General features: G+C 41.2%; 1 protein-coding gene across 2 annotated transcripts; it reads right to left on the bottom strand.

Annotated features, from left to right (window-relative positions):
- Positions 1-9,231: 9,231 nt before the first annotated feature.
- Positions 9,232-27,711, bottom strand: CWC15 (CWC15 spliceosome associated protein homolog). Of its 2 annotated transcripts, none has more exons than XM_027677395.1 (7): positions 27,626-27,711; positions 24,742-24,880; positions 22,871-22,983; positions 21,880-21,968; positions 21,020-21,130; positions 10,210-10,328; positions 9,232-9,678 (listed from the first exon to the last, which is right to left on the bottom strand). In XM_027677395.1, the coding sequence occupies exons 2-7, from the start codon at positions 24,870-24,872 to the stop codon at positions 9,549-9,551; spliced, it is 693 nt and encodes a 230-aa protein (XP_027533196.1). In that variant the 5' UTR covers positions 24,873-24,880; positions 27,626-27,711; the 3' UTR covers positions 9,232-9,548. The 2 variants fall into 2 exon arrangements, with proteins under 2 accessions (XP_027533196.1, XP_027533197.1); XM_027677396.1 differs by lacking the exon at positions 27,626-27,711 and adding an exon at positions 27,058-27,076.
- Positions 27,712-27,714: the final 3 nt, after the last annotated feature.

The following is a 27,714-nucleotide window of genomic DNA, read 5'->3' as shown; positions in this document are numbered from 1 at the left end:
GAGGTATGTGGAAAGAGGGAAGGGTGCTGCCACTTTTGAGTCATTTGCTCAATCATTTAGAAAGGAAAACACAAGCAAAAATACAGTTTAAACAAGGCACAGAAGAATCTGATGTTGCTCTTTGTTGCTAATGAGACCTGTCCCCTGCAAAATAAACACTGGTTGCCAGAGAGGAATCAGAAATGTAGAATGTAAATTGAGCATGGACAAGGAAACATGTAGTTTATATTAAAGGAGATTGCTTTCATTTCTTTCTCTTGGGATCTCTGGCCTTGCCTTGACCCGTCGTGTGGTGTCTCAGCCTGCAATGTGGAAGAGTTCCCTGGTCTGGAACAACAAAGAGGCTGTTGCAAGAGATATCACTGATAGACAAGTGAGGTTGTTTTGTCTTCACTGTTGTCTCCACGTCATCCTGGGGTAGCATTAAGGGATTGCAAAGATGGAGCCGAGTGAGGCCAAGGTTTGGCTTTGGGATCGGTATACTTCAAAGCAAGAAAAAAAAGTTGAGGTCTTTTCATGAGCACTGGGCTCCTTCCATGTGCCTGATATTGAGGAGAAGGGCTTTCACATGGGCTTTCTCTCCCCCAACTCTCTCTTGGTGAGTCCCACTCATTGGTGGAAGCCTTGTGGGGACCAGCTTTTGGCTAATGGACATCCAGTGGGTAGCCCTGGGTGAAAACGCTTGGAGAAGAAATAAGGTGTTGGCATAATAAAGAACAAACACATGGACTTGGAGGAATTCAAACTCCACAGCTCCAAAGTTGTTAAAATGTCATGGAATGAGTTCTCCCAGTGGGTGAGGAGGCAGGGTCTACAGACTGGTTGCAGTGTTCTACCGCTGCTGAAAAGCTTCAGCATACGTCCCCAGGGAATGGTGTTCCCCATAGTACAGGGTGTCCTGGAAAGTGGCTTGACTGGTCTCTCCTCTGGATGCTGAAGTGATGACTCAAAGGTCTTCACTTGCTGAAGTGAAGGTCTCTGGGGTGAGAAGCACCGCTGTACTTCCTCTTCTCCTTCAACATCCCCCTTTTTGGGTGTTGCCTTCAGATCTCCAACCCCATGAGAGCTGCTTAGCTCCCCCAAAAGAAACTCCGTAAAAGAAGCAGAGGGGAGCACACGTGGCATGTCTGAGGGGGGGCTGTCCTCCTTCCTCAGAGATGCAGTATTTGAAACTCTCATTCTGTACCCAAATCACAACTGCTGCCCCTTTTGCTGCCTCCCAGAACAAGTGTAAATAAGTTTTTCAGAGCTGTGAGTGCTTTCCATCACTCTGTATTATCGCCGTACTGGTAGGCAGGGAGAGAGAGTGAAAGCAACCCGTGCCAACTGCAGAGCCACGCCAGCCGACAGCAGCTCACTGTCCAGAGTGCTCCAATGCCTATACACCACTTATCATGAGGTCCAAATGTTTGACCTGACAATCAACAGCACTGCAGTCAAACTATACCCATTTTGCAGCTTTACTGGCACCGAGTAAGCCAGCTGCCATTGGCACCCTCATTTGCTCCTCAGGCAGAGAACACAACCACCAACCACCAGGCCCGTAAGCTCCGCTTGCTGCTCTACCGAATGAAGACATCATGATTCCTTCACAACACAGCCACCACACAGTCCTCGCATTTGAGGGCAATCAAGAAGTTTTATAATTAGCCTGAACCTTTTTTCAGAGATGGGAGGAGAGGATTTCTGTTTCTAGCCCATTTACCTTTCAGGAAAAGCTAGCTCTTGGAACTGGGTTTGAATGCTGCATTAAGGTAAATCTCCAAGTGTGAAGTGTGAAGCCAGCAGTGCTGCCCTACCAAAACCAATGGGTGTCTCAGCAGTTTCCAGAGACTCTACTAGGACCAGACCAACATTGTGTGAATACTCCTATATCTGAGGCATAAGCTTGCATGGTAACACAGCTGCCTTGTCCCACCTGATACTCACTTGTGTGCCAGTGGTGCAGTCACGCTCCTGGGGAACTGCAGATGTCAACCTTTTTGCCTTTCCCAGATCACAATAAAAAGGAAGAGAATGCTTGGGAGCATCTTCATACTTTCTGATTCCCCTGAATATTACTTTAAAAAATCAGCTATATTCTGTCCTAGTGAATGCTGAATATAAAAAACAAAACAACCCAAAAAAACCCCCAGCAAGCCCTGGACTCACTCCCCTGCTGGCAGAAGTTGGCTTAGCTGAAGATCCAGTGCTGGTCCCACCGCATTCTTCACGCCCCCACTCTACTGTCCCCATGTCTCCTCTCTTTCTGCTGCATCAGCAAAGAAAACTTGCAGGGAGTTTTCAACTTGCTGACAAATCTCTTTCCTTAGGAAAAGCAGCTGCTGGGTTAGTCCATAATAATGCTATTCGGCTTCAACCCACTCCTCCTAAGCTCAGCTTGTCACCTCTGATTTGCAGCTGGTACTCTCAGACACAGTTATTAACTGTCCCTGTGGCTGGTGGGGGCAGCTCATCCCACCAGACTCCCTGCACTTGGCAGGACAAGATGTGGCTGACTCTTAGGATGTCCAGGATACTCAAAAAAAGTCTTTGGTTTATTGTTATTTCCACCTAGAAAACACATTTCACCCAAAAAGGAATTCCAAGTATTTAGAAACATCTTGGTCTTGCTCTCCTATTTACTGCATCAAGGACCAAGAATAACTCCACCACAGCCAGTGGTGTAACGCTGGGATAAAACCAGAATCATGCCAGTCACAGGATTAATGTCTCAGAGCACTGGATTTTGAGCATTCTGGGATAGAAATTAGAGCTTCAAAAGCTTCCAGCTCCCTTTCAGATGCCTCTTAACTGACCACAATCACAGACATTGCTCAGCATTTTCTCAAAGACACTGAGTGCTTTGGAAAACCTGTTGACAGGCCCCTGAACTGGTTCTCAAAAGAGCAACAATCTGTGCTGGGACTCTGAAACTCATCTTTTGGGGCAGCTGAAACAAGTGCTGCTGAACTGTTGACAGCAGACAAAGGAGCCCATCTGGTCCCACTTGGTGAGTCCCACCTCTGCAGCTAAGCCACATTGCAGGAATGGGAAGAGCTTCTTTGTGTTACTCTGCTCATCTTTCCTGTTCATCCATCACACTCCCTCCAATCTCCTTATCTGTTTCCTTCACTTAATTTCATCATTTTATTGTTTTTTCTTTAACTTTCTGCATCTGCTAGTTCTGCACTGCATCCACCTTCAGTTGAGTGCAATCCAAGCACCCTCCAGCTCTTCTGTCAAGTCTCTCCTCGCAATCCCTTGTACCAAGGCATTTCATGGCATTTCTCCATTTCCTTGCAACACGCTTGCTCCAGTTCTCAGATTTTATATTCTTGGCAGGGAGTAACATCATGGAAAAAAATGGATGAAATTAGATAACAAACCCACTCCAAACCAACAAATGCTGAAGAGGAGCCAGCCAGGCTGCAGGATTATGGAAAGGAAAGGCTTTATCCATAAATGTTCCCATATGCAATCAGCAGCTGCTAGTAGCTTTCTATTAAAAGGAAGAGTAAAATTAAAAATATGTTTCTGAGACAGATCACTGCTAATTGACCAAAGATGTTGCCTTAGACAATGTGTAATTTTAATAAAATCTTAATGCCAAAGGCACTCTCAGCCTAAATCCAGACACGGTCTTTGTCCTCTGCAGCTATGGATGAGCTAACAGGCATCTCAGCAGACAAAGGCATGTCCCAAGCTCCATCCTCCTGCAGGAGTCTGACCTGGAAAGTGTGAACTTACCCAAGAGACCAACGTTGAGCACTTCTCTCTCTATCCCCTGCCTCAGACCTCCTGCATCTCTGTTGTGACCACCTCATGCTCTAAGGTGGGTCCTTGCCTTGTTCCCCATAGTCCAGCACTGCAGGGGTAAAGGTATGTACACCGACTTCCACGAGGAACAGAGCTGGTAAGAGCTGGGATGCCAGCACCCTGATCTCTGCTCAGGGTTGGGACTAGAAGGCTTTACATGCCTGAGCCACTCCTGTAAATTCACTCAAACTGAAGCAGAGAAAAAACCTGAATCCTGCTTTCGTTCCATCTCAGAGCAGTGCTGAAATCACTGCTTCACTCCTTAGCTTCACGTCTGACCCCACAAATATAACAAGTTCTGCAGCAGAAGTCCATCAAAGGGAATAAAATCCAGGCCACCATCCTAGGTTAGTGGCTGGAAATAGACTCCAAAGTCCTGATTACAATCCCCTGTTCTAACGCCTACATAGCACCATCTTGCTTTTATTCTTTACTGGAACAAATGGCAGAAAGGGGTATTACATAAAGAAGGACTTTAATTTGCTTTTTTTTCTTTTTTAATTATTTGGCTCTGGAATTTCCTAAAATTATTCCTTCTCTCACTGTCTGCATTGAGAGAACATACATTTTTAAAAAAACTGGTGTTTGAAAAGCAAGCATAAATTAAAAGAGGAGGTGGGCATAAAACAGCTATAGATTTCCACATTTCTGAATAATTTCTAAAGCTCTCAGAAAACATGATTTATTGTCATTATCATCAGCCTATCTGTGCCTCCAACTGAAATGAGTTCAGCCCTAAAAGTTTTAAACCGGAAAGAAGTTCCATTGAAGTCTCATCTTCTAAAATAAATAACAATGCTGCACTGCCCTAAACAAGTCTTGCACTAATAAATGTCATGAATCCATGTATTGCTAGCAGGAGTAGGTTTTAATGGGGGAAGTTGGTTTAACAGTCCTTCCAGAGGTGCAAGGGACATTTCACTTCACCAGAAGAAAGAAACCCAACAGGACCCAAACTTCTTCCACTCTCTGTCTGGTGTTGACAACCCCCAGCTGCAGCCTCCAGCTGCAGTACCTCTTCAGAGCAAGGGAGGAGACCAAGATTACCACACACTAAGCTTGAGGGCTGGCAAACAGCACACAGGACTATCAGTCTTTGCAAACTAGGTAGTGAATTAGGCGACAACTGATTTTGTTCAAGATCATAGTTGTCCTCAGAAGGACCATGACATTTTCGTGATGTTGGTCTGCACCAGATGGACAAATTCAGCAAGAACATATGTTTCCATAAATAACAGATTTCCATTGTGATCTTTAAAATGATACCCTAGTACAACTTAGAAGTAATCTTTCCGATCTAGATGATACTGATTTCAACAGAGAGCAATCAGATTTCTCTGTTGAATTTTTCCACCTCCTGTACAGTTCTGCTTCCCTTTACTTCAGAAAGTATTTCTTAGGCTTGGTGGCAAACTGGGATTTGGATTAGGAGACATAATTTGTTTAGATCTAGATGACTCTTTCTTCTCATTAGAGCTGCACTTGCACACACAACTAATTTTGTGCTTGGTTAGTTTTGGGGTTTTGTTGGTTTTTTTTAAAATTATCAAAGCTGCAGTTTCCCACTTGAAATGACAAATTTTGGTAAGATTGGTGATATTAAGCTTCTGCTCCTGAACTGCTGGTCAGATGCTACAAAGGGGAAAGAAAAACATACTGCATAGATATTTTTATCACATCCCTTCGGTATATTCCAACTCTCTGAACTAAAGCAATTTAAAAAACAGACATAGTCACTATTTCATCTTCAATTTTATTTCCCCAGCAGGCACAGTACCATGGTCATTCTTGAATTACATCCCATGATATGCCCACTTATGCCAAGAAAACAAAGTCTGAAACTCATAAAGGCCAACCTGTATTCCCTCAGTCAAAGAAGGGAAGCAGCACAATGGTAAAATGTATCTATGATTGAACATGATGTGTCACTGCCTTCCCAGGGAAGGTGTAGCTGAACTTACACCAAAACACAGACTTTATTTCTCTGGAAAAAGCATCCTAAAATTTTTCACCCAAACAAGCATGACAAAATTAGACAGGAAGTTTTGTTCTTGACTAACAACTAACTAAACTTCATTCCAAAAGTTGACAGGAGATGAAATGAGGACTTGCACGGATGGAAACATTTCTGTGGGCATTTCCTTTCCCTGAATCCATATCCCAGAGCACTAAGAAACAAGAAAGAAATAAAATCAGAGAAGCCCCTACATGTGATTCTGACTTTCCTTAAAAAACTTAAGGCTTCAGGCTCCAGGCTCCAACTAGCCCTGGCTGCAGATATGAATAAACACTTGAATCTGAAGCACCTTCTGAGCATCAGCACATCCCTTCAAGGCTTGAATCCCAGAGAACTTCTTTCAAGTGAAGCGCTTGAAGGCAACTTCGATTTGATGGTTTGACCTTGTGCTCAGATCTCTCCTCCAGCATAAAAGACTTTCAGATATTTGTAGTTGTAGAGAGAAATTTCAGCAGCTCAGTGGGAACTGATAACTGCACAGCTGAAAGGAGACACCAGGTAGGCATCAGCTGGGCTGCCCAGGAGGCACTCAAAGGCAAACAGAGCAAGTACCAGATCACCACTGCTCCGGGATTTTATTTCAGACAAAATACAAGTGAACAGAGGAACTGGAACTCACTAAAAAGGCTCTTTCTTTTTTTTTTTTTTTAATTAAAAAACTCCAAAACTCTTTCCAGGCATTCATAGAGTGCCTACATGGTACCTTTAATAACGTGGAATCCTGAAAAATGTAGGTAATAATTCTGCTGGTTGCAATGTGAAGCCTGTAATATTCAACCATCTACTCGAGGAAGACGAATAAGACCTAAACATTTCAGAACCCTGTATACACACAGCACAATTATTTCCAGCTGTAGGACTATCATTAAGCTTTATTCCTCATACTATTAATCCCTTCAGAATTCTAAAACATATTCCAAGAATAATTTTCAAAGACAAAGCTTTTTAAAAAACCTTAGAAGTTAACTGCTAGTCCCTACGGAAAATAGATCCTGGTTTTCAGTTGCACTGCTACTGCAAAGACAGCCATAAACAACGGGAAAACTGTTAATAAAGCAAGTGGCTTTGTTTCAAGCTGCCAGTTACAGTGAGTCCAGGTGTTGCTTACAAAAACACAGGATTAAACAATCCTGACCATTAGGAACTGCAAAATACTGCCTTCCTTGAAATGCTGAATATTAACCTTCGTTCACTGCATCTCTTGAAACAAGTTGCCTTTGCCAGGTCCACCGTCCTTGTTGAAAGCTATTTGTCATACTGAACAGGGGGTCCTGGAAAAAAAACAAACCTCTGCTGGGAGCGGAGGTGTAGAATATCAGTCTAATTTTTTTTCTAAGAACTCAGTCACACTGCAGCTTTACAAAAACAAATGATCTGCTTTGTTTTTTCTCAGATCAGTACAAGGAACACAGTAGAAAATTAAACGTCCGTATAGTATCCATACTGAAAGCAGGTCCCCAACAAAAAGCACAGCGCGCTTTAGATTTTCCAGGACTGGTGAAGAAAACTCAGTAGTTAATGATGCAAAACCCACCAAGAGATAAGGCTTGAGACTCCTTAATTATCATACTGTGTTGTTGTATTGCTGAGTCTCAGATTGTGGGTCAGCTTACACTGCAGGAGGCTAAAATACAAAAGCTTTGAGGGGGGAGATCAGAGATAGGATCTGCAAATTCTGTGGTGGAGCAGAAGAACAATGCCAACCAAAAACGGCAAACGAAGCTGCAGCCCGGAGCTACACCGTCCCTATGGCTCTTTCACCAGAACCAGGGAGGGAGAGAGAGCTTTTGGGAAAAATGACTGAGCACACCTATGTGTTATACAGAAGTTTAAGAACGGGATATTCCTGCAGGTGTGGAGAAAACTGCCTGCATGCCTGAGGCCTCATCCAACCCCAGCCACCCGACTTCTTTGAAGTATTATTTTCTCCAAGAAAAGTTACGTTACTTCAGGAACACAAACAACGGCATTATGCACTTATGATTTCCGTGAGGGTATTGAAGTGGTGTTTCAACTATGTCTCCCCTCTCCAATAAAACTGTATGCTCACTCGCTCACTTCGGCACAGTGATTATATCTTGGAATACTGCGAGACCGATGTATTTTTTTTTGCTGTTGCCATGACAACTATGCTGTTAGGTCAGACCTAAAGCAGCAGCTGGCTTCTCCAGACCCTGATAAGTACAGCTCTGAACTTCAACACCCCCCCCTTCAAGTATGTTGCCTATATGCTAAGGTTTTAGTAGCTTTAATTTGAAGAGAATTACAAACTACACCCATTTTTTTGCCTCCCAAGAATTGTCTGTATCATGAGGCAGGGAGCAGAAGTAACACAAACACATATTCCTCTGGTAGCTGTGGGAGCTCACATGACCTTAAGCATGCTGAAAATCTCGTTTCCAAGTAAATATGGGTATTAGCTGCTGGCATTAGTACGCTATGCATAGCTTAATGAAAGGGTGGCAAATACAGCTAAAGCTAAGGAAAGCTTTTACAGGATACCAGTCATGCCCAACAAAAATCTAAAACATTGTGCTCTACATTTACTCTCTTAAAAAGAAAATCAAATACATTTTCAAATTAAGAGCTTGAAAATAATACTAAACCACAGTGTCTGTAAGAATGAACTTGACTGAGCATAACACAGGCAAGGAAAAGGGCTAGAATTTTCCATAAGCACATTCAAGTTCTGCCACTGTAACCCCCTAGGCAGAGAGGTAACTACTAGTTTGAAAAACTTATGTTCATATCCAGTGCATCACTTGGCCAAGATTTCAAATGCAACTGAAGATGACAGAAGAGCAGGAAAAAATAAAGTCCTTCACAGTAGAAATTTTTTTTGCAGTCATTCATATTTTATACTGTCCTTTAAAGTGCTAAAATGGACATTTAAGGAATAAAGTGTACTATGGTACGTTGAGATCACTTGTTTGATAAGAACACTTGCAAGTTTCTGTCAGCGCTGTTATTACCACTGAAGGACACACACACACAGACTGAACCTTGTGGCCACGGGGTTGAGGGATTGAGCACTGCAGTGGTTTATTAAGGAGGGAAAAAACCCTACAGTTCCACAGAGCATTCCCCACTCAAGGCTCCCCTTGGCATTACACAGCATTGCTCCAGATGTGCTGAGACAAGAGAGCCCAAAAAGCAGGAAAGCTGCTAAGAACTTGGAGCTATCTTGCCAAATCTTAACTCGCTTGACTGTAGGAAGAAACAAACCCCAAAGATTAAGTTTCTAACTAGCTATTAAGAGGAAGTCTAGTTTGCTAAAGCAAGTATAGCTCTTTTCAGTTCACACTGCTTACCATACTCGGCTCGTCCCCATCCCTGATAATACTGACATTTATCTACATTGTGCAAGTAACACACGAAACACTATCACTACAAATACAGGGCATTTTGGAAAGCAATTTAAACGATCTGCAGTGTTTATTGCAAACCAGCTTCTCTCTTCTACCATTTACAAGGTGGCCAGTAAAAGTAAGCACACGTGAACATAAAAACATTCATGAAACACAAACTGGTTTAATTAAAACTGAAAAGGAAAACACATAATGCAGAAATAAAAACTCCAGATACACAGCAATTATTAATTGTGAAGATGCTGATGATCTTGGAAAATTGTTTGGGAATCCATGACCAAATATTCAGACTTAAATTCTGAGGGAAAGGGAGGAAACGACCATGACCTTCCAAGTCCTTCTGCACCACTCTACATAAAACTGTACTACTTGATATATTTTTCCATGAACTTTTTGTGAAATTCTGATCGCAGAGTATCATTCACGAATCTTTTGTCCTTTTTTGTTTCGTCTATCCCCTTGGCACAATTCTTGAAGACAACGTCATCATCCCACCTGAAAACAAAAGTTTTTATCTTCAGTAAGTTTGTATGAAAATTAGGTGCAATTTACAAAAAACATACAAATGGAGTTTGATGCTCCTATTTAAAGAACAACTAGTCATTAGGACTAGACTTTAGTCTTTCAGAAAAGAAGATCTATTTTTCTATTCTAAGGCATCTCCTACATACTCATGAGTTAGAAGCAAGGTGAGTATCAGTAGATTAAAGGTTATCTTTACAGAAATTAATGACAATTTGAACAGAGCAGAAAAAAACCCTTTAATCTGATGGGCCTAATTTTTGATAAACCCAACAGTAACTGGAATACCTGCAAACAAGAACTGTGTTGAGAAAAAGGCTGGTATTTATTAATTTTAATAGGCACAAGACAATCACTACCTGCATCACTATCCCAATCCTACATTACACCGCTTGTGACAAGATCTGAGGAAGGAAACAAAAACTAGTAGCAGTGATAACATTTTCTGACTGAATAGAGAGAGGGAGCAAGGGGATGGGTATCAGAAAACAAACTGCACAGTACCTCCTCTTCACTTTGAAGTTTGCCTGAGGCTGTGCTGGGCCGGTAAGGTTCAGCAGTGGGTTACCACTCAGAATGTTCTCCATCCGAATTCTTTCTTCTTCAGCCTTTTGCTCTTGTTCCTGAGAACCAGAAGAGGATATATTACTTTTCTAGGCCACTTTTCTCTTCTAGTTGGTAGAGATAACCATTATTTAATTGTGAACACTTGCACAGATGGAGCTTTAATTTCTAGCTCAGACTTTTCAGAGTGTTTGGCACTTGCTTATGAGGATAAAAGCAGAGATCCTCTAAAGAGCTTAACTTTGCTAATAAACTGTCAAACTAGAAACACTCATATCTGCTCTACTTAGCTGTGATGCTCCATCAAATGTTCATTTAAATTCTAGCTTTACCATTTACATATTTATTAAAAATTGTATACAGCTTAAAAGACTTTATCCTCATGAGAAAAGAGAGTACATCATACAATATTCACTAGGTAGAAGAAACCTTACAGCATGTTGAAACTTCTCTGTTTTCAGCAGCTGTTCGGGTTTCACAACTAAAACTTCCCTCAGGACCAATTAAAAAGAATATTGAGAATTCCTCGGTGAAACTGAACAAAAGATGTCATAAGACTATTTAACAGTTCCAATATTAAGGAGCAGAAAAATTTCCTTCTCCTTGTATTGTTAAATGAATGTAACTTAAGCCTAAGTGAAGCAATGCACTACAAGCAACACAAAGCAATTTCACTGCCCACGCTTCCAAGCTCTATTAACATATCTAGTGCCTTAAATGTTCACAGACTTCAGAATTGATGTGTAATATTCATTTTATGTCACCGTATTTTTCCACAAGCTTTCACAAATATTGCCAGGAGTGATCTCTGAGGAAAGAATCAGAAGGAAAAAGAAAAATTTAAATTTGGATGACTAACCAGGTCTGAAGACATTCTAGTTAAAAAATGAAGTCTCATTAGCACTGCAGGAGAATCAAACCAGGGCTTTTAAAAATTATATAAACTAAAGGCAAAGAAACCACAAGATTGGTGAGGTTTTTTTCTCCAAATTGCAGAAAATTCACGCCTGAGGACTTTTACGGGATCCCAAAAGAAGAAACAATTTCCTTGAAGCAAGTGTTTATCAGGTTTAAGTGCTAAACTCGATGCTCATGTTAGCCAGAGCTCTCTAGCTTTAAATATTTAATCAATACTAAGTGATTTATTACCATCCACAACTTACAATATTTTTCAATTAAATTGATCGAGTATGTGAAATTCTGGATGGATGCCCCATCCCTAGAAGTGTTAAAGGTCAGGCTGGATGGAGCTGTAAGCAACCTGGTCTAGTGGAAGGTGTCCCTGCCCATGGCAGGGGGGTTGGAACTAGATGATCTTCAAGGTCCCTTACAACTCAAACCATTTCGTGATTCTATGAAATTTTCTTTTAAAATACCTCAACTCTCCTAAGAACACCACGGATTTCACATACTTACGAATACCAGATGATGCAGGATCACTGGTAAAGACTTTACCTTCCAAAATCTACTCAAGTTTTAGTTATGAAAAAACACCCACCATTACGCTGCTTCTCACAAATAAAATGTAGAACCAGCTGCAATTAATTGCCAGTGGGATGACAAAAGCTCCCCAAAAGGGCATATTGCTTAAAACCAGGGCACAGCTTCAGGATAAGTGCTGTAAATAATAATAATGGCCAGTCTTCACGAATGAAGATCTGGGGAAAGGTCTTTTTACCTTTCCAGCCTGCGCAATGGATTTTTTAGGTGAGACACAGCCTGCGCTGAACTGAGCCCACCCTTTAATCCTAAGGTTCATCTGCCGGGGCCAAGCGAGCTTGGACAATGGCAGTGAGGTCCTCAGGACGTAGGTTTGTTTAGAGTGTCCTTCTCATAGATGGATGGCCACACAGGGCTAACGACCTCCATCAGGCCAGGAGACCGGGGACTTGAACCCGTGGTCGCAGCAGTGAAAGTCCTGCACGCTAACCACTAGGCCACCAGGAGACCCCTGGTGGCCTAGTGGTTAGCATGCAGGACTCTCACTGCTGCAACCCGGGTTCGATTCCTCGGTCTCCCGGGTAGATGGAACCCGTTAGCCCTGTGTGGCCATCCATCTATGAGAAGGTCACTCTAAACAAACCTACGTCCTGAGGACCTCACTGCCATTGTCCAAGCTTGCTTGGCCCCGGCAGATGAACCTTAGGATTAAAGGGTGGGCTCAGTTCAGCGCAGGCTGTGTCTCACCTAAAAAAATCCATTGCGCAGGCTGGAAAGGTAAAAAGACCTTTCCCCAAATCTTCGTTCGCGAAGATGGGCCATTATAAGTGCTGTAATGCCCTTATTAAACCACATGCATAGGCAAAACTTGCCTTTGCTGTTGTATCCATGGAGCTTTAACACAAACCACAGCAGTTAAAAGTTATTAACATAAATCAACTAAAGTTTTCATTTTCAAACATAGCTCTAAATCCAACATTTGCATTCCAACTTCAATTATTACCACCACAGTAAATAAGGAAACACAGAGATCAAAAATATTTGATATGGAACAACAATTTCTCCCCATATTTGAAATATAAACTCACATTATACTTTTCTCTGTGGATAAGAGAAAAGAAATGTATGCAGCTTCTCTGCACAGTATGTCAACCTTTGATTTACCATCTTCTTTCCCTGTAACATGGAGGAGCCAACAGCAGTGAAATACAATTTACTGCACTCTGTGTCATGTCTTCCCACCAGAAGTCCAGCAGCCCTCAGACTATTGTACAGCTCATGCATGCAAAGCACTGATTTGAAACCAAGCAAAATCTAGGATACTGGTACGAGCTTTGATCTTCAGGTGTCTACTGGGAGGCGATCACATTCTCTTTAAGACCATTAAGCAAATTTACAACAGGATGCAAGCATGTGAAGTGTTCTCTGTGTTGTCCAAAGCGAGGTGGGCTCTGCATCATTAACTTTAATCTTCAATGCTCCATTAAAAGTGAGACTCTGAAAACACAAGAAGCCTGGGACAAACCTCGAAAGCAAATAAGAAAGTTGCATACCAAAAATTCATACTCAAGAGAAGGTAGCACTAATAAGACCATTGTAAGAAAATAATAGTCCTCTGTTGAAAAATGCTTCTGTGGAAAGAACTTCTTCCAAGTCCTATATATGCAAACAGACACAGCAGTTTTCCATTTCAGAGCTGAACTCCAGGTGAACTCTTCTGAAGGTGGCATGTCGACCACAGCACAATCTTGCCCTCAAACTTCCAAGACAGTAACCTCAGCCGTGACCCAAAGTTACTAAACCTCTGCATCACACATTACTTTATCTGGGGCAGACATTACTATCTTAGACTGGGTTTTTATGATGCATGAAAACGCATCCACACACCACTGACAAATACAGAACTACAATGCTCTCCACACACAGTGGTTTTTTAATGATCAAAGGTCAACTGGAGTCAGCCAGCACCTTTTGGTGGGAATTACAGTTCTTCCCTCCCTTCCCCATTTCAGATTTAATTTCAACAGTTCCTACAAAGCTGATGCTTCCAGCACTCTCTACCCTGCATGAAGAGAAGTGAAAAGCATTCAGTCATTTGAATTGTAAACATTGAGAATCACTAGGGAATTATAAAGCCAATATTAAGAATCATAAAAAATATGCATACAGTACTCCAGTGTTCTTATTACGTAAAGATGCACACTCAAATTTCCTATAATAAGATTTTTAAAAGGCATGTTACACTTCATCCTAACTTCTATCTGCTTGACATAACCCTTGTAATATCTTTCAGGCTCAATTAGCTTGACATAGCTTGCTTTCTGATAACAAAGAAAAGTATTATCAGACTGAAGTGATAAAACGTGGTGATAAAAAAAAAACCCAAAACCGAAATAACACTTTTAAGATGTATTACACTACAGGCAATTGTATAAGACCAAAAGAGGGATTGAGGTCTGGGTTAAGACACTTACAGCTAGATATGGGCCCACAGGCACCTGAGCTCACATCTCCGCAGAGGTCAAGAGGATATAATATGAAGTCAAGATGGGCCTTCTGCTCATACTAAACTACTCACACAGGAGACCAGCGACACTCCAGGCTCTACTGACTGCATCTCCATGGCACCACCGTGGAGGCTGGGATACATAACCTGTACATTGCCCCCAACAACTTGGCCTTTCAGGCTCAACTGAATTCTGTCTAAAGCTGGTTATTGCTAGCAAAATATTGCATTGACTTAAATGAATTACAATTGCAGAGGACTGGAGTGTGGCAAAAACTGTCTTATAATTGAAAGAAGTGGTAGCAGCAATCTTGGGAATTTCATATGATTACATTTTACTTTTGCACCTATTAAATTAATAAAAACAATTATGAACATAACATTAACAGAAACTGTCAGATGTCATTTTATAGTGACAATAATTATAGAAAAAAAATCAGAAAATACAGAAAAAAAAGTTTTCTGTATTTGCAGTATAAGATGTTGCAGAGCCCATGGGCACATTGTGTGACCCTTCACTGCTTCTCAGCTCTGTTCACAAACACGGCTCTGCTGTCTTTTACACCTGCAGAGGCAGAACAACTAAGTACTAACAAACTGCATAAGCTCATCTTTGTCATTAAAAATCAAAAGATTTAGAGTGTGAAAGCAAAGAAGTATTAGGGATAAATAGGTGTTCTTGCAAAGTTTGTAGTCTGGTTGCATTTGGTGGTGGGAAGTGACAAGTTACTGGTTGTTCAGTTGTCAGTCACAGAAAGCTGTAGTTTGCCCAGAAACAAGGAGATCTATCAACAGCAAAAGATCAGTAACCTCCATTTTGAAAATGCTGGAGACCTCTTCTCTAATGACCATGGAATGGGGTGACCATGGAATTGTAGGTGTGTCAGAAAGCCTGTAACCCTGGAGTACCTCAGCCACTGGGGAAACCGGGAGGGACCTGGGTTTCAGGCAAGGGGATAAAAGATGCTGCGACCTCTATCAAGTGGAGAGACCTCACTGAGGATTGTCTAGGGAACTCTCCCTTTTATTTGAATAAAAGTTTTAGTTAGCTCCTCTGTCTCTGGGATATTTTTGAGGTTCATAATGGCAGAAATAGATATATTTTTCAGAACAGAAGGAAGCAGATATGTTGACTAAGGCATCGCCAGTTTTAGTCACTTTACAAAGAAGACTCAGCATGTATGGTAATTTATTTATGGAATTCAGTTATTCAAAGCTCCTCTAGGTTGGATAACATTTCAATATATTTGCTACGATTTTCAGGAAACAGGCTAATTCTAAAGACTGGTCTCAAAGATTTTTTTTGCATTATTTAGCTTCACTAAAATCTCCCAAAGAAGGTATTTGAGAAAAAAAAAAAAAGATAATTTACTAAGTTTTGTATCTTAGAGACATGACGTGGAGAAAATACTAGGTATAATTCACAGCGTTGTAAAGTTGACATTTACACTTAAGCTAAGTGATATATTTTGGCCAGAGATACAAAATCCCTCATTTCCAGCCAAAAGAGGTTTTCATTATGTTTCAAAATTTTCCACATAAATCTTCCACTGCCCACTCCTCCACTGAAAGCTGGGACACTGCAGGTGCTGGAGCATGGGTTGTATCAAATCAAACGGACCAGACATAACCTTCATAGCTGTCTGAGCTTCACACCTCTGAGGCACAATCAAGCACAGCTGTTCACAAAATAAGCGGCTCCTAGTGCCTCTATTGTTCTTGTGTGTGGTGGAACAAAGGCTTATTAAGCTACAGCACTAGCAATACAACAAACCCACAACAGAAGAAAAGCCTAAGGGGGAAAACAATACATCTGTATTTACTCCACCCTTTCTAAAATAATGCCTCTTTGCCTGCCTTTCTGTCCTGCAACACGAGGCGGTTTATAACGCTTTTCCTAGGCCATTTTAGCAAAAAAAACATGCTATGGATTTATTCCCTCACTACAGCCAGCAACGCTGTGCTGTTCAGAGGCAGTGTGCTGCACCAACTCTCTGCAGAGATCCATCAGACATCAGCCACGTTGTAACCACCGTGTTAGGGGCAGAGGCAACAATACACAAACATTGTGGGGTGGGGAATACAACTGGACTGGCAGAGGGAGCCCCATACCCCGAGCAAGCAGATAGACATGCTGCTATGTAAATTAGATCTCACAGCAAGCCTTCGCTGCACGACTGCACTCACCATGCAGCAGCACAGCTGGGGGGAAAAGAGTGGACAGAACTATATTAACCTTAACTAAACAATTATTCCTTATCTTGCTTTAAGATTTAACAGTCCCTGGGCATATTTGTTTCTGACAGCAAAGGAAAGACAAACAGTATTGTTACTATGGTTATTTTTTTTTAGTATAGTCCCTACCCTTAGCACAGAGCAAGATTACTTTTACAGAAAGTGCTGAAATTCCTGAAACTACTCCATTGTATTAAAGTCAGTTACCCTACTTTGTTTTCATAGATGTTGAGTAGCTGAAAGGAAACCTGAAATACCCACATTTCACTGAAGGCCGAAAAAAAAAATAATAATAATTTAAAAAAAAAAATCACATAACCTGATTTGAATGCTAATTTTTGAATGACAGACTTTGACAGCCCTGCCCTTAGCAGCAGGGAACGAAACTCAGTAATGCAGAGATCCACCCCAGTTATTTGATCCTGTGCAAATTACTAACTCTGTGCAACACAGCGATTCAAATAACTGAATGAAACTGCTTCTGCCTCTTTACTGAAATTCTTTCCTATATCACCAATTTGATATTCTAGTTTTAGTCAGACCCTTAAGATTTAAGGGAAAAGGTTAATATTTATCAAGACTCATTTTCTGATGTTTTATTATAATGCCTGTGACATGGCTAAGACACAGGGCAGAGCTAAGATCTACTGTGGCCACTGGTAAAGTAATATATTCAGTTACAGAGAAACATTTGGCGAAATAAAACTGTTACAAAAACATATCAAAAACTTTAAGTCTGCCCTCAACTAAGCAAAAAATGACTGGATGTTCAAACAGCTTTGCTGGAACTACACATGTACATTCAGCTGCTCACTGATTTGAAGTTTGTTTTTAATTATTTCAATTTACCTTTTAGGGAAGCACTTGCAAATTGAAAATCAAGAGCATTGTAAAACTGAATTTAGAACACTGAAATGCTTCCATGAAGCCTATCTGGTTAACACAGATACAGACCCAGCACTTGTACAGCTTTATAAAGACCAAGAATTATTCCACAGAAGAGGCTTTCAAAAGTAGAATTTCCTGGTTAGTTTAGTGTCTACTAGAAACAACCTTAGATTACAATTGTGGATGGTGTGAAAAAAGTCAGGAGGACTCCCATGCTCAGTTTTTAAAAAACATTCATGGTATTTGTTTAATGATTCTACGTAATTCAAGAGAATTTAAGATTTTGAGAAGTTAACAAGCTTTGAAAGGAATTGCTTATTTGGCTGGCAAACTATTACAACCTCTTACAACTAACATTGTCAAAATTAGATTTAGAGGATTTCTACAGAAATTGTTATTACCACATAAGGGCAGTTAACAGAGAACACAATGACCTGAAAAAAGCAGATTCTCATATTTTCTTTTCAACTGCTGTCTCACCAGATATGCATTTTGAAAGGAGCAGTCCTTCTTTCATGGCAATGCAAGTAACGGACACCAAAGTGACGAGTGAAAACAGTTAACAAAAATACAGTTTACTCTAACTGAAGTCTCAGAAATAATTGGACTAGCATTTTAATAAATCAAAATAACTTAAGTATCTGGGGAAAATTACATATCGCACAGGTTTGGGATATATTACTTATTTTACCCACTTAATCTTATTAAGACCCTGAGATGTTCCAAGAAGATGAGAAGAAAAGACAATAATCTGTCCATATAACGAAATTCAAGAATGATCTGCAGAGTGAAGAGAGAACGGGCATTCACTCTGCAGTTTCCCTCTGCTTGGACATTGTTTTACCCACACTGCCTGCTATGGACAACAGCATTTCAGCAGATAAAGCATTCCTGTACAAGGATTAGGATTAGCAGCAAGTACACAATTAAGACTTCACATGAGATGTTATCCTGACGTCAGCTGATTGATTAATACAAGGTTACTGACAAAATTATGTTTAAATTACGGCTTGCAATACATAGCTATATGAAATCCCCCATATCTGAAGGGAAAAGGAATTTTTATATATATATATATATATAAATATATATATTTATATATTTTTTTTTTTAACTATAAAATCCTTTGCCAGTACCACCTTATTTTAATGCCATGGAAAACGAGGCATAATCTAAAGAGACTGTACCACTTAAAGCCAACATACATAAGCAATCTTTCTGAAGGAGACTCTTACTTACCTTTAAAAGACTCTTTCCAAGACTGAGCCCCACCCTGGTTTTTACTTTTTTCATCAACATAGAGTTTCCTACTCTCAAAAAACCCCAATAAAATAAAATTCCAAGAATCTGTAGAGCACCCTCTATTTACTGAAGATGCCAGTTTTAAAGAGAGCCTACCTGCCACCAACTAGTGAAAGGATGAACAGTGTAGGTCTAGACAGTGAGTGTGCAATAGTGGGCACTATTGCAAATAAATAACATACTAATTTTTAGGAAGAAACAAATATTCATTTCACGTAAACATGCGAATATTGAGTATGCACATAGCATTGGACATTATAAACTCTGCTTCTGGGGGAAAGAGAATGTCCATGACGGTAAAACATGATACCAGTTAAGAAAGGAAAATAAAACAAGTGCTATCCTAAATACTTCATGGCTTTTAGCACCCTCTAGTGACAAAATTAGAATTTCATGGAGATTCCTACTTTCCACACATGAAAAGAGAAGCACACACTTGGTTGTCTAAGTTGCAATTTACTACCATTATTTTTCTAATGCAAGTTCTCTGCACTGAAATGTGACAAGTTATGCTGTTTAATCGAGATGTATAATTTCAACCATCAGGCAAAATGAAAAATCCACACAGACCTAAGATTTCATTTTAAGCACTGTGCAAGGACAGCTGAAGTCAAAGTCTTCCCTACACATGTCTACACCTTACTTGCAGTTTTATACATTTCACACAGGAATACATGGAGGAATTGTTGCCAGTGTTTTAAAGTCATTTTCACCATGTTGTTACCGCAAATTTCATTTCTGTGTGATGTGCCTCAAATGCCCAGATAAAGAGACGAGACACGTCTTCAGACATACTTTAATGCATGAGACCACTCACAGGCCAGATGGAGAATCAAGTATCAACAGTCTTCTACAGCAAAATTTCTGCACTGAAGCAGCATGGTACAGCTTTTAGCCTTCCATATGACTTAACTCCAAAATTGCAGAGCTCATTGGTTTTTACAGGCCTTGTTGATTCTAAAGGTACATTTCTATATTTTTAGGCAAGAACAGGCATGCGCTACTTTGCTGCCTACAGCAATTAAAACATTATTCTCTCCTAGCTCTTTCTAGTGTCTGCTAGAAGCTATGCCCTGTTCACTGCCAACTAAGCATTCATGAAAAACACTAAACTATGAATATGTGTGTTAAGCTACAGGAAAGGTCGGGGTAGTTCAGTGGCTTCAAAACATTAAGTTGACAGAGCAGCCTTTGATTAGCCTCCTGTTCAGCATTTAATGTGTTTATTCAGCATGTTCTAAAAAACATCTCAGATTAGTTTATAAAAAGGTGACAGATGGCTTGGTTTTCTGACAGATTTTTTTTGTTTGTTTGCTTTGGGGTTTTTGTTTTGGTTTGGTTTACTCTAAAGGAGAATATACTTATAAAAATGTACAAAACTACTCCAGCTGAAGGAAGCAACATTTTACAAATGCACTAAGATAATTTAAGCCCTATTCAAAAAAATAAAGCACTTGGTAAAAGGAGATGAGGGAATGCTACACGTATCCACTTCTGTTGCACCCCCAAAGACAGAGTGTTTCAGAAGAAAGATTAAATACCTGGACTCTAAACTCTATTGCAATACAATGCTATAGCCAGTACCCAATACAATTCTAAATCCTGATCAGTTTGACAACACAGACTATCCCCAGAAACAGTCCCAGGAAGTCCATTAATCAATCAGGGATTTTGCTAATGCACTCCAACCCAACAATCTCTCTCGCACAAAGGAGCCAAAAGCAAAGGTTTTAATCCCACCACAGGAAAACATCCGTAACTACAGGGACTTCCCTTTCAGGGCAGAAAATGATGTTTCTGTCTGTAGACAGAGATTATAGGGAGGTGTGAAAGCTACATGTGCATTGAGTTTCTCAGTTCTGAAAAGACTGCTGTATTATTGTTCATTTTTGCAGAGACATTTTTCAAATGAATTTGCCTGTGTATAACCACATGGAAATAGTTTCAGTCTTACAGTTAAAACTGGTGCCATAAGAAGCAGCATCAAAAAGCACATCTCTTTATTTCAGAAATAATTTTTTTGTTTGTTTCATAAAAGCTAATTAACAAATTAAATTACACTGGATAGTATGCAGCTCACTAATGCCACTTATACAATTTGGCAGGAGAGCTGTCTTCAGATGACTTGCACATGAAAAGCAAGATTATCTTGACTGACTGCCTCTACAAACTGTAGGAGAAGTGAATAAAATGTTTCTGTGAGTAAAACATTCAGTATCTATATTCTTGACAATTATTAGATAGAAGAACAAATACATCATACTTGAACGGCACTGTGTTTAGCAGCTCTTACTTGCCCTAAGTACTTAAGGCACACCAGTTTTAATGAACACCAGTTTGCAAAAAAAACCAGGTGCTCTTAAACAGGTGAGATTTTACCTTTCGAGCCTGTTCCTCAGCTCGTTCTTTCTTGATTTTTTCCAGTTCAGCCAGAAGAGCTGCAGTGTCATCATCATCGCTGTCTTCCAAGTCCTCATCTTCATCATCTTCCTAATAGCAACAAATAAAGTAAGAATTAGCTCATTCATTTCATTTAATAAAAACAATCCTGATCTGCCCAGCTAAGGCTGTAATTTGCTGATTTCTGAAGTATGTGGGTGCTTGTAGTAGTAGAAAACACAACACAAATGGCTGGTTGCTCTTGTACAGTAAAGTCAAGACAAAAAATATGTTTGTGCTTTCAGGATGACTGCAATTAAAAATGCGGTGTAACTGATAGACCCTAGAGAATGGCCGTCCTCAGACACTCTCTAATCACTGTGACATAAGTCATTACAACATTGTGCCTGAATAATCCGTCCAATACTGCTGGGACTCAGTATCACAGGATTAAAAAACCCTGAGCTTATTGTCAAACCTTTGACCTAGCTCCTAGATGTCAGCATAAGGAAAAGAGCCAAGGGTAAGCATCTTTTGCTCATGTAGACAGTCACTTGCATATATCCCAGCAGTTCTACCTTTGGGGAATTCTAACTAACCCAGTAGTTGACAAAAGTCACCCATTACCCACACTTTAAGTGGTATTTTCAGTTCCCTAGTTTTTGTGTGCTTTCCAAGAACAGCATGGACCAGAATCCTCTGAACCGCTCTGGACTTTTACCACAGTACAGAAACTGTAAAATGAAGACACATTGGAACCTGTCTTAAATCTTTAGCAAACGTAAAACTACATATTCCATTAAGAGCAAATCCTGAAGGCAGGACAATAAAAGGAAAGAAGATAGACAAAAGACACATACATCCGTAAGCGGATCATCTGCATCAAGATTTGCTGCAGGAATCTGGTCTAGCCGAGGCTTCTTAGACACAGAAGATGATGTTGTATGTTCTATGGCAGAAGAGTTAAAAGTAAGTCACTTCATTCAACAGCATCTAACGTCAGAAAGCAAAAATCTTCACAAAATATTTTTCTTGCATTACAGTAAGAGAAAAAGCTTATGCTCACTTTTCCTTCACTTCTCAGTCTTAATGCCCATGCTAATTCCTCCCCTAAGATATCCTCAACAGAAGCGATAACATCCCAAATTACGATTTGGCCTCCAGAATTTTTTTAAGTCATTATTTGAGACAGAAAGAATAGCAGAAGAAATAGCTGTGGAAAAAATATCCTCACTCTATATATCCAACTGGAGGATTCCCATTTAGGACCACCCCAAAGCATTACTGTTGGCTACTTTTGCCCAAACCAAAATTTGAAATTTGAAAGCCATGCAATACTTTTACACCTAAACTTAAAGTGCTTAAAGTCTGCCAAGCTTAGTGCTAAAAATGAGTATTTCTCAAAATGCTCTTTGATTTTAATTATTACTTCCCTGTATCTGAACAGAACTGTGTACTTTCAAAACAGATTTATTGTTACGCTGGTGCTGTGAACACCAGAAGATGAGTCACTCCCCCTTCTCCTTCCTGTCTCGCTTGTCCAAGTACAAGAAAAAGCCCTTTATTAGCTGTACATACTTGTTGCCAATTCATTACAACCACACTATCAGCTGGCCTGCATGATGGCCTAGGCTTTTCTACTGGCTGGCCTAGATTCCTGCTAGCATGAAGCCAGAATGAAAGCCAGCAGACATTCCCTTGCAGGTCAACAGCTCTGAACTATCAGACCAATACCCTAAATTCTACTCCCATGACATGCTGTCTGCAACCTGCAAACTTCTTACAACACTAAGCTTCATGCAAGAGCAGTGTCACACAAAGCCATTGAGATTTTTGTTTCTCTGTTTTTACCTCTGGTTGGTCTGTCTCTGTTCTTCTCTCTTGCAGCGACACGTTCTCTCTCCTCCAGCTCCCTTCTGAAATCACGGTTACGCACCTCTTCAGGAGCATCCTGAGTGGTCTGTCTAAAATAACAAACAAGGGGGAAAGAAAGCCTGAATTTTGACAGTCTGCATCTGGGAGCAATTTTTCCAAGGAGGCCAATAAATCCTGGGGTGAACAGCACTATGGTGACCTTTCTTCACCATTTTCTTCCCCGAAGTTGCTGCTGCAAACCCAGTCTCTGAAGATTACAGACAATACCAAGACTAGAACATCCTTTTCATAAACCTTCATAGATCATGATCACTAAAAAAAAGGTTGGGAGAACAAGCAAAACACGAGCTTTAGTGAAACGTCTTGAAACATGTTTGTCCCTCTTTTATATAACAACACACTGATCAAAAGCAATGAACTATGTATATCTGAGTCATACCAAGTTCCACCTAGAGAGTGCTGAAATTACTGTGGAAATCTTGAAAAGAACTAAGGAATAAAAACAAGCAGCAATTCCTTTCACCTCTCTGTGAACCCAGTGCTGGAAATAAGAGTGCCTGGAAGAAACCCAGACTTGAGCCATTATAAACACATTGTGTGCACAGTCTGTCTTTATGATGAAGTATTTAATTTGCTTTTGTAGTTAAAAACCTGAACTTGGAATTCCTGTTAGAGCTGCAAAATCCCCCCAAACCCTGTGTTATTCAGGCGAACATGAGTGGGACTGAAACACTGAACTTTTCCTGCAATGATGCAGTCCTGGCAATTTAACAAAGACAACTTTGTATTAGGTATTTGGAAGAAAGAATAGAAGACACTTAATGCTCCCTCCATCTCTCCCTCTCACATGAACAGATAGATTTGTTAAAACATACACTGTTTATTCCTGTACATACCTGTCCCTACACGCTTCTTTCAAAGCAACAGACTGGTGTTCCAAATCCTACTTTTGTTTAAAAAACAAAGCACCAGTAAAACACATTTGACAGCACTTTTTGTGCTGTTGATTTTGGTATTCTCCAAAACACTCCAACTCCCTTATGAATATGTATTCTTAAAAACCAAAGGGCCAGGAGGGAAGAGGTGACAGGGTAAACATCTACACAAAAAAGCACAGAAGTAAAACCTTGACAGTAATTTCATGGAAAAGAGCAACATCAGTTAGATAAAACAAACATTTTTAGATTGTCACATTTAATAGAAATTCTATGTATCACATTGACTCCAGATTTTATTTAATCTTTCAGAAAAATAACAAAGATTTTTATGCATTTCAAACAGAGGAAAATATTCCTAAGATCCCATTATCTTTCTCGGTGGCTAAAGCAATTTCCTCTCATAGGACCTGCATGAACCACCTGCAGTGTTTAACATCAGCTCTTCCAATACATACTACTGCCTGAGTGCTATTCCGTGATTTTCCTGCCTCCTTTTAATGCAATTACCAAGTGGTAGGAACATGACGTGGTTTTCCCACTTTTAAGACATGCTCAACTTGGTTTCTCCCATCCCATCTTGCTCTGCAAGTGACAGCACTTTCAGTGGCTTCCTTTCAACTACACTGCCCAAAATGCTCAGTCTCCAACGCTCATATTCTCCTTCTGATGTTTCACATCCACAAGCAGTAACAAATATCACTAAAACTAAAACTCTCCAATCACCTGCACTGCATTTGATCTCCTAGGTCTGCTTTTGAGACTCACTTTTCAGCCCACTTGTTCAGCATTGCTGCACAAGCTCTGGACCCTGCTCACTGTCAAGCACATGAACATCTACCATGAAAATTTCATAACAAAAATATCTTTCCCACCCTGTTTTGCCCTAAGACCCAAAACCCCAATACTGACCTGTATTTGATTTTAGTATGAGAAGGAAGATCTCTGCTGGAATATTGTTTGGATAGCTGGCTTAAATCTCCTTCACCTTTTCCTCTTCCTCCTCTTGCAGGTTCAAACGTTGGCCTTGCTGCTGTCGTCATTTTAACTCCTACACAATCAAGCGATAAACCCAGTTGTTACTAAACGTGTAGTGAAAGACATTCATCAGAAGCTACTTTGCTCCTGAACTGTAAAAGCAGTGACAAGTCCCACCACAGAACACCAGCTATCACTCGGCTCCTGATCCTTGAAATTTAAGGAGCTTTTTATTGAACAGAATTTATCTAGATTTTCAAAATAAAATCTTTGCCAACATGCTTGAAAGACAACACACAGATTCTAACAAGAATATGAAGACACCTTTGTAAAGTAAATAAAACTGCCCAGGAGCTGGTCTCCAATCCTTAAAACAAGCAGCTCAGTCTTGCAACTGAACTTTTTCTCCTCCTGAAAAACTGCAGTCAAAAATGACTGCCTGCAGGGAATGATCCCTTTATTATTCCACAAACCATATCTAGGTACCATCACCAGAAATGCTGGTGGACACATAGCACAGCACACCCAGGATGGTGCCAGTTGTTAAATACTGATGAAGATCACACAATCTCAGCGCTCCAGTCCTGGTCACGGCCCTGCTCCATTCTCCAGTGCAGGCACAACCCCGTTATGAATGCTGGGGCACAGTCCTTTGGGACCCACCCGTGCAGAGCTCCAGCTGGCCAGCAGCACCTTCTGAAGGGCTGGGATCAATGTTTTCCTGGTGGCACAAGGGTGACAGCTTCACCCTTAGTAAACAAAAGGTAAGTAAAAAAGCTTGGACAAATGGAGAAGTTGTAACCAGCTCTCCATGAGAAACTGCAGGAACTCACGTATTGCCAGCATGTCCTAAAAAACAAACTGGCTGATGCCGCAAAATTGCTCCTATCAATTATTCTGTGGCAAAGGAGTGAAAAAGACGCAGCCAGCCTCAGCCATGTAGACACCCTGTCAGCACTCACTGTGTTCAGTGCTGTCGGAGGGGACCCAGAGACCCTGCAACCCCAAACCACTATGCCAGCCAAGAGTTGGAGGAGATTAACTAACACCAGAAAACCCTGCGTGATCAACCGGCACCATGAGGACTGAGGTAACAGCATGAAGGTGTGTCAGGGGAGGTTTGGACTGGATATCAGGAAAAGGTTCTTCACCCAGAGGGTGGTTGGGCACTGGAACAGGCTCCCCAGGGAAGTGGTCACAGCACCAAGCCTGACAGAGTTCAAGAAGTGTTTGGACAAAGCTCTGAGACACACAGTGTGACTCTTGGGGCTGTCCTGTGCAGAGCCAGGAGCTGGACTTTGATGAGGGTGGGTCCCTTCCAACTCAGGTTATTCTATAATTCTGTGATCTTAAATCTATCTGAAACAATTCTTATTCCTGCTTCACCAAGACACACACATCCACTAACCACAGCCTAAAGATATTAAGGACACAGAGACCTGCAGAGAATATAAAGGCACTAGTCCTACCAACCAGAAGGTTGAACATTGAAGGGTAACAAGAGAACCTACTAAAAATATTAAAAAGCAAAGAAAAAACCCATGACATTGCTTTGTATGCTTTTGTGGTATACAAATACTTATGCTCTACTTACATTATTTGCTATTTAGTCACTTTTAACAAGAGCACAAAGCACACAACTTCAGTGTCAAAAGTACAATAGAATGTGTGGCTGAAAGTAACATCCCATCAGGCAGAACACAGTTACTGCCACTGACCCACTGAGCGGGTCACACACTGAAAAAACAAAATTAGCAGAAGGAAAAACCTTCAAAAATAAGTGAGACAGTAAGTAGGCTTGACTTGTTAATCAAGGACAGCTGACACATTTCACTGACGCTTTGCAAGTCGGCTGAAGCTCAGAGAAACATTTTAGCTCTGCCTTGGCACAGACTCTGCCAGACCCATGATCCAAGAAAGTCACTTGGCCTTGTAACTTACCTATGCTAATTATATGTAACACGATGGATCCATGAATTCAGGTGAAGAATGGGATCCAATGTGGCTGCATTAGTTTCATGAAGCATTAACAAACTGTCTGGCAAGTGCCCCTGGTTCGCTTAAGTCACAGAATCACAGAATCAATTAGGTTGGAAATGACCTCTGAGATCATGGAGCCCAAGCCACAACTGATCACCACCTTGCCAACCAGACCATGGCACTAAATGCCATGTTCAGTCTTTCCTTAAACATCTCCAGGGACAGTGACTCCACCACCTCCCTGGGCAGCCCGCTTCAATGTCTACTCACCCTTTCTGTGAAGAAATTCCTCCTAATATCCAACCTCAACCTCCACTGTTGTGGCTTAAGACTGTGTTCTCTCTCGTCCTGTCACTAATTGTCTCGGAGAAGAGACCGACCCCCACCGGGCTATAACCTCCTTTCAGGTGGTTGCAGACAGTGACAAGGTTCCCCCTAAGCCACCTTTAATCCAGGCTAAACATCCCCAGCTCCCTCAGCCGCTCCTCGCAGGACTAAGTCAGTCTGTGTTCACCTTGCCCTAAAAGGACCCAAACCCCACCTGAAACCACTCGGGAACCGTCACACCAACTTCTGAGGTTTCAGAAACGCAGGTCTGAAAAAGCCTCTTTAGTATGGGCCAAGAGAAAGTGACCGGCTCGGCCTGAAGCTGAACTGCCTCGGCCTCGCCGGGCTGCGCCCTCCCGGGGGGCCCGAATCGCAGCGCCGGGCCACAGCCCGTCCCCTCACTGGGAAAGCTCTCCCCCTGCACCTCCTGCCTCACGGCCGCCTTTTCACCCTCAGGGCTCCCCCCGCAGCCTCCCCAGGCCGCCCACCCTCCGCCCTCCCGGGCACTCACAGCGCGGCCTCCTCTGCCCTGCGCACCAGGCCCTACACCGCCGCCATAGGTCCGCCACGCGCCCACAATGCAGCGCGGCGGGAGCGCGG

Source organism: Neopelma chrysocephalum, unplaced genomic scaffold (genome assembly GCF_003984885.1).
Source record: "Neopelma chrysocephalum unplaced genomic scaffold, ASM398488v2 Primary Assembly neopelma1_43, whole genome shotgun sequence".
Classification (NCBI taxonomy): domain Eukaryota; kingdom Metazoa; phylum Chordata; class Aves; order Passeriformes; family Pipridae; genus Neopelma; species Neopelma chrysocephalum.
This window is presented reverse-complemented; position numbering and strand designations above follow the sequence as displayed.